At 37.2% G+C, this 13,316-nt stretch overlaps 2 protein-coding genes across 2 annotated transcripts; both read right to left on the bottom strand.

The window, feature by feature from the left end:
* Nucleotides 1-6,177: 6,177 nt before the first annotated feature.
* LOC123241788 (probable E3 ubiquitin-protein ligase TRIML1) lies at nt 6,178-7,584 on the bottom strand. The gene has a single exon (XM_044669330.1). The coding sequence runs from the start codon at nt 7,582-7,584 to the stop codon at nt 6,178-6,180; it is 1,407 nt and encodes a 468-aa protein (XP_044525265.1).
* A 1,544-nt stretch (nt 7,585-9,128) lies between these two features.
* LOC123241787 (probable E3 ubiquitin-protein ligase TRIML1) lies at nt 9,129-10,535 on the bottom strand. The gene has a single exon (XM_044669329.1). It carries the CDS (start codon nt 10,533-10,535, stop codon nt 9,129-9,131), a length of 1,407 nt encoding a protein of 468 aa, XP_044525264.1.
* Nucleotides 10,536-13,316: the final 2,781 nt, after the last annotated feature.

Raw genomic sequence — 13,316 nt, 5'->3', positions numbered from 1 at the left:
GGGGGGGGGGAGCAAAGTTTCTCTTCATAGTAGTTTCTGCATTAGAGCAAAAGAGGGATGTTTAAGTAGTACCTGATTCAAATGTAATCTTTTCTTAGAGCCACAGGTGAGAGTGGAGTAAAAAGAGAATTCATTCAGAATCCATGGAGCTCTAATTATTTTTCCAGTCACTTCCTAGGGAACTAAATCCTAGACAAAGGTTACCCTACAGCCTGGAACATGAAGGAGGCCATAGAAGACATCTCTGCAAGGAAGCTTACAGCCAAAAGGGGAAAGACTTCACAAAGTCTCCGAAGACTACTGAACTGGCTAAGGTTCCCTTTTGCTCTCCCTTTCATATATTGCCTTTTAGATGTTTCTCTAAACCAGGTAACAGAAGCTGGAATTTTTAATTCCTCTGGAAATTCTAATGGTACCTATCCTAATTGAGGTCCCTTTTTAAGACTGGCAATTACTTTAACATGAAAAGTAGAGAAGTTAGAAAGGAAAAAAGCTAATCCTCATATCTAGCCAGAATAGGACAATTTCATCTCAGAGGTGTTTTATTTTGTTGAGGTGTAATATAACATTTGTTCATTTGAAGATTTAAAACAAAATTTCCTGAGTGCTTTTCTAAGTTTGCATTACTTATCATATGTTCGGTATCTGTGTAGAATTGCAGAATGTAATTATTTCTCAATCTGATATCAGAAAAATTTAGGAAAGAATAATAGAACCTGATAATTTTTATGTATATAATTATTAACAAAATATTTAATATATTTAATAAATGTTATTATTGTTATATATTATTAATAATATTATTAAATATTTAATAAATTTAGCATATTTAATAAATATTTAGAGTATTTAACCCTAAGCATGTTTGGAGACAACTGCCATTTGAGGTTAAATTGTATGGGAATGTAATTGGAAGAAATGCTATGGAGAACATTGGTTGATGATGCAAGCTGTCCTTTGGCTGTCTTCTAGTATCTGAAGATAAAGTTTCAGATCATGGAAAGGCCTGAGAGAGTACTTTGCTGGATTCCCTAGAAAGAAACTTCAGTTTTATACCTGGCAGGTTCTATATGTGGCTGTGCATCACTGCCAACTCATACCTGGCATTAATTAGGGGAGTATTTCTCCCTTATTTTAGTTATTTCCCTCTTTTCTCCTCTTATGACAGGCTTTCTATAATCATGAAGAGTAAAAAGTCTTAGGATAAAGCTGAAATATCTAGGAATTGAAGAGGCAGATATATAGAATTTTAGCCATTCAAACAATTAAGCAGATAAATGAGTTTTAGTTATCAGTAAAAAAAAAATGACCTATGAGTTTGTTACTCCAGACAGAAATCTATTTACTGGGATGTGTTTTAATGTAGTATGATTAAACATTTATAGAGAAGAAGCATGTCCTAAAATTGCACAAGAATTAAAGGAATCTGAAATAATTTTTTTTAAATAATAGTTAATATGAGTAAAATGTCTAATCCATTTGAGCATGGTTGTGGTTGTTAAATAAGCAGTTAAAGTGAATTGAAAGATATTGTTTTAGATTCTTAGCATCTAATTCTCAAAAAGGATAAAGTGAGAATATTGAATTTAAGGAAAGTGAGAAGTAATTAAAATTTTTAATTTAATTTTTAATTTTGAGAATTTTTGAATTTTAATTTTAAAATTGTTTTGAAAATGAAATTGTCATGCAAGCATTCCTAATATTGCTTTGGGTTTTATAATAGGACACTCAATTCAAATTTTATGTATTAGCTGGTATTTTTATTTATTTTCCACAAATGGTGAGTGGATTCATTTTCAGATTTACAAACCTTGATAAACCTATAATGTGGATCTTATTTTTTGCTTTTACATTTCTATATCTTAGTTTGTATCTTTTTTTAACATTTCTTTTACTATGCAATTACTTTGGTATGGTAAGGCAAACTGTATTTTCTGAGCAAGTATAGCTTATGTACATTTGTAGTTGGTATAAATGGATTATAATAGAAATCATAAGATGTTAAAAGACAGTTAATGAGATTACTTTTAATATTGTTCAAAGCACCAATATCAAATAATTTCTAAAGACCAACAGAACATTTCAATAAGGCCAAAATTAATGAATGTCTGCTGTGGCTGACAGCATAATTTATATCCTATATGTAATTGTGACCAAATATCTCCTACTGGAGAATTCAGTTATACGTTTCTCATGTTTTCTTTCCTAGCAATGAAACTGTTCTGAGAACCTGTCTATGCAAAGGAGACTTCTATAAAGAAGAAGGACACTGAAGCCTACATCACGACCTGAAAGACCTGAAAGATTTGGGAAATGGGGTCATTTTTATTATTAAGATTTTGCCAAAAGCAGAGTGTGTATCATCTGGCTAACTCTCAATGCTGTTGCTGCAGATGAGGAATGTCCCTGGACGCCAATTGTCCATACTTATGCCCCTTGTCTCTTCCTTTAATAACAGAGGGTCAGACTCTCTTGGACACATACCCCTTTGTCCTTTTATTGTGGTCAGTGGTGGAAATCACTCTGAACAAAAGGGGGAAGTGACAACTTTATTTTATAGAACCCCCAAATTTGCCTTTGTCCCTTGGGAACTTGCCAGACTGACCCTTGTCTTAGACTGAACAATAAACCATAAAGTACCCAATGTTCTCAGCCTAGATAGAATTATTAGTTATAATCAAGTCTTATGTACCCTTTTAAGGTCTTAGAAATTTCTTCTACATATCTCCATTGTAAGCTAAACTGTCCTTCCTGTACTTTACTTCCCAGAAGGTATATAAGACCCCAAAGTCTTCAGCTCATTGAAAAATCCCCTTTTTAGGTGTTTTTTTCCCGTAGACATTGTTCCCAGAGTCCCAGAGTTTGGCTCTGTGTGTTATCTAGTGCATTACTCTGTGTAATGGCCAATCAGAGCTTTGTCTCCCTTGACCTGATTAAAGACTTGTTCTTTCTAACTACTTTGGTGGTTCTGTGTTTCAAGGTTGGCATAAATAAGAGCATTGTACTTGCAGTAGTTATAATTATATACATATAAATATATAAAATTTATTTAATTTTTATTTATAAATTACAGATATTAAATTTCCTCACAAGTTTTCCTAAGTTATATGATTGAACTTCTCTCCTTCCTTCGCTTCTGGCAGGTGATTCTATCTGGGTTATACATGTATTGTCATACAAAACAAGTAATATATATTTTAAACATTAAATTTCAAATTGATTGCATTTTAGGCTACTATAGAAAAAACCTTGATCAAAATGTATATTAAAGAGCAAAATTTACCTTTGCAGATGTTAACACATAGCCCTGATATCAATCATAGGGAACAGAATAGCATTGGAGAGCAGAGAAAGATATTTGAACATTAATTACAAACTTTCATTTTAAGATATAAGTAAACCTGAATTTATAAACTGTTAGTATTTAAAATCATTTTCCCATTAAAGTTTTAGTCTCAAAAACAGGAAGGAAACTTTTTCTCTGGCTCCTGTCTCCCGAGTTAAAATGAAATTTCTTTCTGTGGAAGTTAAAATTGGTGGGAAAGAGGTACTTGAAAGACCTGGGGAGAAATTGGGGAAAAGAAGATCTATCTTTGAGATCCATAGTGTTCACCTCTCTCCTATCGTACATTATTACTTCTGAAGACCCTACCACTGCTATTTTCTTTCACATTTTTGCAGCTCGTCTTCTTAATTTCTACAATTTTCTTCCCATTAAAAAAAGATCTTCAAAACGACCCGGAATAGTGCCACTATTATCACACCCTCCCCCTTCTCTATTGAGAGAACCTTGAGAATTAGCATAGTTGGGAGACCATTAATTAATGCCAATGGAGACTGGATGATCTGCCTTTTGAAAATTAAAGGAACAGGACACCAAAACCTTACAGGGCAAATAAATTCTATTTCTATTCAGGGGACCCCAGATGATAAAACTAATGGGGGTGATGGTGGGGCTGTCTGGAAACTATTTATCCCCTTTAAAGAATCAAAGGGGCATCGTCATACTACTACCACTGGTGAAGCTGCCAAAAACAATATCTTTCTCTCCGCTAAAGAGAAAAATTGATTTACTTTTTTCCTAACTCTTGGACACACACACTTAAAAAGGAAAAGAAAAGAAGAAAAACCCAGAGACAATATAGTTTGACTTTTTTTTTTTAAACCCTCACCTTCTGTCTTAGAATCAATAGTCAGTATTGGTTCCAAGGCAGAAGAGTGCTAAGGGCTAGGCAACAGGAATTAAATGACTTGCCCAGGGGCCACACTGCTAGGAAGTATCTGAGGCCAGATGTGAACCCTAGGACCTTCCATCTCTCAGCCTGGCTCTCTAACCACTGAATTACCTAGCTGCCCCCTAGTTTGACTTTAAATATAAGTGACACAGAAAGAGACTCAAAGCCTTGCTCTTGCAGCAGCTTTAGAACCCCACTCTATTAGCTTATCAGACAAGACTGATGGGGAACTTACTATCATATCAAGTTATAGACACACTTAGAAACACATGGACAGGAAGTCACTAAGAGATTCCAAAGCCTCAGTGACCAGAAATGAAGATTCCCTTTCCTAATTGTCTCTTCTTTTCAAAGAAGTCTTCAGCTGATTCACATTCCCAATTAAGAACAACTTCCTTGTGAAATTTAAAGGGATCTCTCCCTCGAAACACACACACACACACACACACACACACACACACACACACACACACACACACAGAGTTTTGCCAGCTTCCAATTTGGCCACTAGATGTGGGTCACAGAGATCTACTAATTCACACTTTTTAGAAGTCATTGTGTAATACTGATTCATTATCCAGTTGTTCCTTCTAGAAAAAGCCCTATATCTTGAAAATCTGATGCAGTTTTATGTAGCATAGATGCTATAGATCACTTCCACAATGCAATTTCAATCTCTTTAGTCTACTTTAAGATATCAACTTTAATAGAACCATCTTCTATTCAAGGTCCTCATTGTGAAAGTAGCCAATTCTTTTTCATAGAACATATTTCTTATTGGAAAAGATCTGAATGTCAGGAACAGGGAGGGAGCCAAACCACAACTCAACAGAGAACTTTATATACAGGGGAATCTCTGATAAGGGTCTGGGGGTACTGATAAAGTTCTTGGGGTACAGATAAGGATCATGCAGCCTCCTAGATTATTTTCAATGTCTCGATGTTCCTATGTCAGCTCACTATTTGGCCTATCCCTCCCTGAAAATCAAAACCAAATCTAATTAGTGGACATCAAATGAAGAGGGACTAATATTTTCCAAACACCTCTCTAATTTTTCCATGGTGGGAGTTGGGGAGAATCATGAGGAGCAAGAACTGTGCTATAAAATTCTCATAGCCTTTGGTGATCTTGATGGAAAGATTTACCTCAATCTGGTTAAGCTTTCTTCTCTATGAACCAAAGGCCTCCATTTTAGTAGGAGTGTCAAGAACACAGACCCACCATCACTACATAGTATCTGGTTCAGGTCACTTCTTGTTTATAGAGACAGCAGAACTCAGATTCTCAAATTATTCCAAGTTTAAAATATACTTTAGGGCAAGAAATAAAGGATATTTCTAGTACTAATGGAAAATCTCTTTCTGAGTTTATCAAAGGTTTAGACCCCAAAAAGGAATATTACAAATTAATAATGGGAATCAAATGATACAGTGAAAATATTTTCCTCAGAGTGGAAGTTGCTTGAGGTTAATATGGTCATCATTTTGTCTTTTTCTTTTTTTTTCACGGCTATCATTTTCCCATACTCATCTTCCATGGATTTCATCCAAGAAAGCCATTCTCTCTTTCATCCATTCATTTGTTAATTCATTTGGCATTCATTCACCTCCCTTTTCATCATTCTCTACTTACTAGTTTTTGCCTCCACTTTTTCTCACTTCAGTCCTTTTCCTCTTTCTTTTCTGCCTGCTCTAACAATTAATCTGCAATTTAAATGCCTCTGAATCATCTAATCTTAAAAAGAAAAATCTGTTGCCAGTCTTCTACTTGGATACTAAGTATAAACAAAATAGACTTTAGTCTCATTAGATTTAATAATCATATATAATTTTATTGGTCATTTCAAACATGAGTTCAAATGAAGAGAAATGTATTTTAATGTCATTGTCATTCACTTCTCACTGAGAATCTCACATACTAATTAACATCATTGATAAATCTCTACTGATTACTCCTGGGGCAGATGATGAGTGACCCAGGAGTACTTTCTTCATTAGGACAGCAAGGAGAGAAGTAAGGGCGAAGAGGCCCTTCAAAAGATATGTCTGAGAAACTAGAAATAAAGGATCCATCTATGACATCATAAAATGCTACATGTCTTTTGTCATAATCCAGAAAAACGCCCACTTTGTCTATGGGCTGGCTCAGATGAAAGCCATCTTGAGAATTTCCCAGGAACCAATCATTTCCAGATCTGAAGCTTACTAGGATCCATACATCCTCAGATAATGAGGAGAGTTTCCCTTTTCTCCTGATTGAATCTTTACAGATGCCCACTTCCCATTCTGTCTTATCTCCTACCTTCACTTCCCAATAGTGTTTGCCTGAAGTGAAGGTCTGGGCGCCCAGTACGGCAAGAGCATAATCAAATCTTTCCTTATTGTCAGGAAGGTCTTGTGGGACATCTCCATACTTGACACTCTTCAGATCTTCAGACAGGATGAGATGTGGATTGGCTGATTCAGGATCAAGACTGATATCACTCTGGAAACTCATGAGCATCTCTCTCAAGCCAGTGATGGGGCTGGTGGCCCAGGCAAGGGAAGCAACTTCTGGTTCTTGAAGTAGCAACTCCTCATTCCTTTCCAAAGTGCCTTTCATGTCTTGGAGCATTTCCAAGGGCCCCTTGTCCAAATTCTCCTCTACTTCTAATATCATTCTTTGCACATTTTGAATTTGTTGTGACAGTCTGGCCTTGTTGAGCTCCAGTTTTGCCAGGTTGTCTGTGTATTGCTGGTCCAGCCTTTGTAGGTGTCGCTCTTCTTCATCCCATAAGAAATCATGTACTTTCTCGTATTCTGAAATAACTAATTGTTTCAAAGAGTATATATCCTCCTTACAGAGTGCCTCTCTACTTCTCACTCTGTCCAGTGCAATCTTAAATTCTTCTTTTTTTCGTTGTAAGGTATTCAGGGTGTGCTGGAGCTTGTCTTTGCATTTGTCAGCAGCCATTTCCAAGAGAAGGACTGTGTGATCCTTGTGCCCTGGGGCTAATAAACAGGAATCACAGAGAAGTCTCTGGTCTTCTTCACAGAAGAGCTTCTCTTTTTCCCCATGTTGATCACACACTGCCAGGTCCACCATGCTCTGAAGCAGATGAGGTCTGAGCCTTTTGCCGGTGATAGACAGATTCTGCAAATTCCTATTAGGCACCAAATCACTGTCTTTGATGATTCCTCTGCATTCTGGGCAGCTGAATGTTGAATCTGCTTCTTCTCTGCACCTGAGAAGACAGACTGTGCAAAAGCTATGGCCACAATTGACAGTCACTGGGTCTGTGAAGTAGCCCAGGCAGATAGAGCAAGTCAGATCTGCCTTGAGGTTTTCAATTAAATTTCTTGGATCCATGCTCCCAGGCTTCTGATTCCTTCCTTCTCAGATATTCCTCCCAGGAGAGATAATGCCAGCCTTTACCCTTGGGATCTGGCAGCAAAAGATATCAGGACTGAGTTGTGGGTCTTTTTATGTGTCTGTCTTTGGTAGCCCCTCCCTTGACTCCACCCACAAAAGGTGAGAACTCATGTTTTGATAGTGCTTCAGTCTCTGCTATAGAGCTGAGTTCTCACCTTTCTTCTTAACCCATAATTCATTACCACTATCTCTTAGAAAACCTCTTTTACTTCCTTTTATTATTACTTAAGCTCTTCAGTTAAACCAACCTTATTTAATCATTTAGCAACAACCTATGTCATTTTAACATCTCAGGACCATCATGTTTCTGATATTTGTAAATGGCAAAAGAGCAAGGAAAACCCCAATTCATTATCTCTGTCCTCCAAACTGCCTCCCCCCTTGACCAATATATGTATTACATTTAGGCATTTTTCTCCTTAACCTCTTATTTTTCTTACCTTTCACAGTTAGGATTCCCTGATTAGAATGAGATTTCTTTTTATATATATAAAAATTTAACTTTTTTAAAAGAAAAATTTACTTCTCATTTCTTTCTTCTTTCATATTCCATTCATAAAAGATGCGACAAGCTCTTTTCTCAGCCCTCTACCCGAAAAATTTTCAACTGAGTTCTTGCTTTCTTTTTTTTTTTTTTGCACCTTTGCTCTTTAAGCTCTTCCTTTTTCTCCTCTCTCCAAAGCTGAGACTCTTATAACCTTCATTGCTTCTAGTCTTTAAGAAAGAACTGAGTTCTCAACTTTTTTCCTTTTTTACAATAATGAGCCTCACGTTGCACAACGAAGTTCATTCCTAGGTGCTTTTGACCAGAGTCGTTTTTCCCTTCAGACCTTCTAGACAGTGGAGATTGGATTGAAATGATCTGGTTTTTAATTGGAGACAGTGACTGTATCAACACTGTTATGTCTTCTTTGATGTGATAGCTTCTTTGGGATGGTGGAGAGGAAGCTCTAGAAGAGAAAAAATATATCCAAAGTCTCCTGTTGGTGTCTTATTTACACAATACATTTACATCTTGAGAGGTCTTATCTGTCCTGCTTCAGCGGAAGTTCCTTGAGGCTGCTGTGGTCCTCATGTTGTCTTGTGTCTCCCTCAGGACCATCACCTTTCCAAGACCATCTCCCTAGGATTTCATCTACAGGAACCATTCTCTCATTTATTCATCCGTTCATTCAGCATTCTTTCACCTCCCTCTTCATCCTTCTCTACTTGAAAGTTTTTACCTCCCTTTTACCTACCCTCAGACTTTCTCTCCTGTTCCTTTTCTGCCTCCCTTGCCAGCGGTTCTCCAATTTAGGTGCTTGCAGAGCCCTCAAATTTTTTATACCAAAGATAAACAAGATAGATTTTATTCTCATTAGGTTTGATTATCATACATAATTTTATTGATTATTTCAACATCAGTTCATATGAATAGAAAGTCACTGTCAGTCACTTCTCATTGAAAGTCTCCAAGAGTAATTAGCATAATTGATAACCTTCTACATATCACTTTTGTGGCAAATGATGAGTGACCCAGGGGAACTTTCTTCATTGGGACGGCAAGGAGAGAAGTAAGGGCGAAGAGGCCCTTCAAAGGCTGTGTGTGAGAGACTAGAGATTAGGGATTTATCTATGACATCATAAAATGCTATATGCCCCTTATCATAATCTAGAAAAACACCCACTTTGTCTATAGGCTGGCTCAGATGAAGACCATCTCGAGAATTTCCCAGGAACCAATCATTTCCAGATTTGAAGCTTACTAGGATCCATACATCCTGAGATAATGAGGAGAGTTTCCCTTTTCTCCTAATTGATTCTTTACTGATGCCCACTTCCCACTCTGTCTTATCTCCTACCTTCACTTCCCAATAGTGTTTGCCTGAGGTGAAGGTCTGGGTCCCCAATACAATAAGAGCATAATCAAATCTTTCCCTATTGTCAGGAAGGTCCTGTCGGGCATCTCCATACTGGACACTCTTCAAATCTTCAGACAGGATGAGATGTGGATTGGCTGATTCAGGATCAAGAGTTATATCCCTGTGGAAATTCATAAGCATTTCTCTCAAGCCAGTGATGGGACTGGTGGCCCAGGAAGGAGAAGCAACCTCTGGTTCTTGAAGTAGTACCTCTTCATTCTTTTTCAAAATGACTTTCATATCTTGGAGCATTTCCAAGGGCCCCTTGTCCAAAATATCCTCTACTTCTAGTACCATTGTTTCCAGATCTTGAATTTTTCCTGAAATTTTGTGCTTATTGTGCTCCAGTTTTATCATGTTGTCTTTGTATTCCTGGTCCAGTCTATCTAGGTGCATCTGTTCTTCATCCCATAAGAAGCCATGCATTTTCTCATATTCAGAAGAAACTGATTGCTTCAAAGGGTGTAAGTCCTCCTTACAAAGTTCCTCTCTATTTGTTATTCTTTGCAATGCAATTTTAAATTCTTCTTCTTTTCGTTGTATGAGATTCAATGTGTCCTGGAGCTTGTCCTTGCATTTGTCAGCAGCCATTTCCAAGGGAAGGACTGTATGATGCTTGTGGTCTAACTCTAAAAAGCAGGTATCACAGAGGAGTACTTCGTCTTCTTCACAGTAGTACTTCTCTTTTTCCCCATGTTGTTCACAAATGGTCAGGCCCACCATGCTCTGAAGCAAATGAGGTCTGAGCATTTTACCAGTGATAGACAGATTCTGCAAGTTCCTGTTGGGCACCAAATCACTGTCTTTGACAATTCCTCTGCATTCTGGGCAATTGAATGTTCCATCTGTTCCCTCCCTGTACTTGAGAAGACAGTCTGTGCAAAAGCTATGGCCACAATTGATAGTCACTGGGTCTGTGAAGTAGCTCTGACAGATGGAGCAAGTCAGATCTGCCTTGAGGCTTTCAATTAAATCTCTTGCATCCATGATCCTAGACTTCTGATCCTTCCTTCTCACATATTCCTCTCAGGAGAGAAAATACTAGTTTTTACCCTTAAACTCTGGCAGTAAGATCTATTGATACTAAGTTGTAGTCTTTTTAAGTGCCTTTCTTTTGTTAGCCACTCTGTTTAATCCACCCGCAAAAGGTGAGAACTCCTGTGTTTTGATAGTGCTTCCAGTCTCTGCTATAGGGCTGAGTTGTCACCTTTTTCCTTTTTCACAATAATGGGCCTCAAGGGTCACAATGGTGTTCACACCTAGGCATTTTAGACCAGAAATATCTTGCCCTTCAATCCTTCAATCTAGTAGGGTGGAGATGATCTGGTTTTTAATTGGAGACATAGTTATAGTATCAATATTGTTTTAAAATATCTTCTTTGAAATCACAGGTCTCTAAGAAGAGGGAAAGAAAGGTCTACATGGGGATAAAAGGGTATCAAAATAGAAGGTAGCAATAAAAGTTTAATATCTTTCCTCAGTTTCATACCTCTACTCCTTTATTGGTTTCTTTTAAAAATAATCTTTCATAATACATGTATTTTTATAGAAGTCTTAGCTGTCCTGATTCATTGGAAGTACCTTGAGGCTACTATACTTCTCAATTTTTCTTGTCTCTCACTCTTTACCATCAACTTTCCATACTCAACTGGCCTGTACTTCATTCATTAGAATTATTCTTCCTATCATTTGTTTATTCATTTAGCATGCTTTCATCTCCCCTTCATCCTTCTTTACTTGATTTTTTTATCTCCCTTTTTTTCTCCTTTCGATCCTGTCCTGAGTTCCTTTTCTGGTTTTCCTTCCAGCTCATCTCCAATTTAGGTGTTTCAAGATCTACCATTAAAACGGAGCCTCCAGTTGTGTGTTTTTAGTACCAAATGTAATAGATTTTATTCTCATTAGTTTTGATAATCATGCATAACTCTATTGAACATTTCAATAGAAGTTCAAATAAACAGAAAAGCATTTTCAGTATCATTGTCAATCATTTGTCACTGAGAGTATCTCATAGCAATTAGCATGTTGGACAGCACTCTTATTATTTCTGGATGATGAATTATCTGGGGGGTACTTCATTAGGAATCGAGGAGAGAAATAAAGACAATTTTAATTTTTTAAAAATTTTCTATGAAGCATATTTCTTATCTCCTACAGTTTGTCCTTGGACTTGTTAGCAGTCATTTTTCCAGGGAAGATTCTATGATTCTTGTGCTCTGGAGTTAATAAATAGGCATCTCAGAGGAGTTTCTGGTCTTCCTGACAGAAGTATTTCTCTTTTCCTCCATGTTGATTACAGGTGGTCTGGCCCACCATGCTTTGCAGCATATGAGGTCAGAGCATTTTGCTAATGATGGACAAATTCTGCAGTTTCCCTGCTGGGCACCGAATTGCTGGATTCGATGACTCTTCTGCATCTGATTCTTTTCTCCAACTTAGAAGATACTCTTTGGGAAAGCTATGGCTACAATTGATGATCACTGGATCAGGGTCAGTGAGTAGTAACGCAGATAGAAGAAGTCAGATCTGCCTTAAGATTTCCAACCTAAGTCTTACATCCATGTTCCTAAACCTCTGGTTCCTTCCTTTTCAGATATTCCTCTCAGGAAAGATGCTAACCCTTACCTTTGAGCTCTGGCAGCAAAAGCTATTAGGGATGAGTTATTGGGGATTTTTTTTGTGTCTTCCTTTGGTTTGCCCTCTCTTGACTCCACTCACAAAAGATGAGAACTCCTGCATTTTCATAGTGCTTCGACTCCGCTATAGGGCTGAATTCTCACCTTTCTTCTTATCCCACAATTCAGCATTGCCATCTCTTGAAGAAAGCCTCTTTACTCCCTATCAGTATCACCAAAGATGTCCAGTTTCGCCTGCCTTATTGAGTCATTTAGGAACAACCCAGTCATTTCAAAGCCTCAGGACAATCACATTACTGATGTTTGGTGATGTCAACTGGCAAAAAACCCTCAAATCATAATCTGTTTTCCAAATTCCCTTCCCTTAAGAACAATATTGCATTCAATTTAGATATTTTCCCCCTTGGACTCTCATTTTTCTTCCCTCTCATAGTTAGGATTCACTAACTGAATTGAGATGCCTTTTTTTTTAATATAAAGATTTAATTTTTTTCCCTAAGAGAAACTTACTTCTGATGCCAGTCTTTTCAGAGATTTCACTGAGAAAAAGATAAGGCAAACTCTTCTGGGAAAAGATTTAAAGCTGAGTTATTTTGTGTCCTTTTTATGGTTCCCCACTTTAGTCCTCCCTTCAAAGGTTAGAATTCCTATGACCCAAAATGCTTCTAGTTTCTTCAATGGGAATGAGTTCTTACCTTTTTCTGTTTTCACAATAATGGACCTCAAGGTTCACAATGGTGGTGTTCACACCTCAGGGCTTTTGACCTGAGTTGTTTGCCCTTCAGCCCTTCCAGCCAATAAGGATTGGATAGAAATGATCTAGTTTGTAATTGGAGACATAATGACAATATCAATATTGTTTCAAAAAGTCTTTTTTGATGTGATAGTTCTCTGAGAAGATGGAGAAGATCTACAGGTGGGGGAAAAAAGGTATGAAAACATATTTTAAAAGTTTATTTTGTAAAATGTTTTGCTTCAATTTCCTACCCTCTACTCCTTTGTTGGTATCCTAATTTAATAAAATCTTTGGTAATGCATTTCTTTCTGTAGATGACTTATCTGTCTTGATCATTCATACTGGAGGCTGCTGTGGTCTTCTTTTTGTCTTGTTTCTCACTGAAGCCTCAACTGT

The sequence above is a fragment of the Gracilinanus agilis genome, chromosome 3 (assembly GCF_016433145.1).
Source record: "Gracilinanus agilis isolate LMUSP501 chromosome 3, AgileGrace, whole genome shotgun sequence".
NCBI lineage: Eukaryota > Metazoa > Chordata > Mammalia > Didelphimorphia > Didelphidae > Gracilinanus > Gracilinanus agilis.
This window is presented reverse-complemented; position numbering and strand designations above follow the sequence as displayed.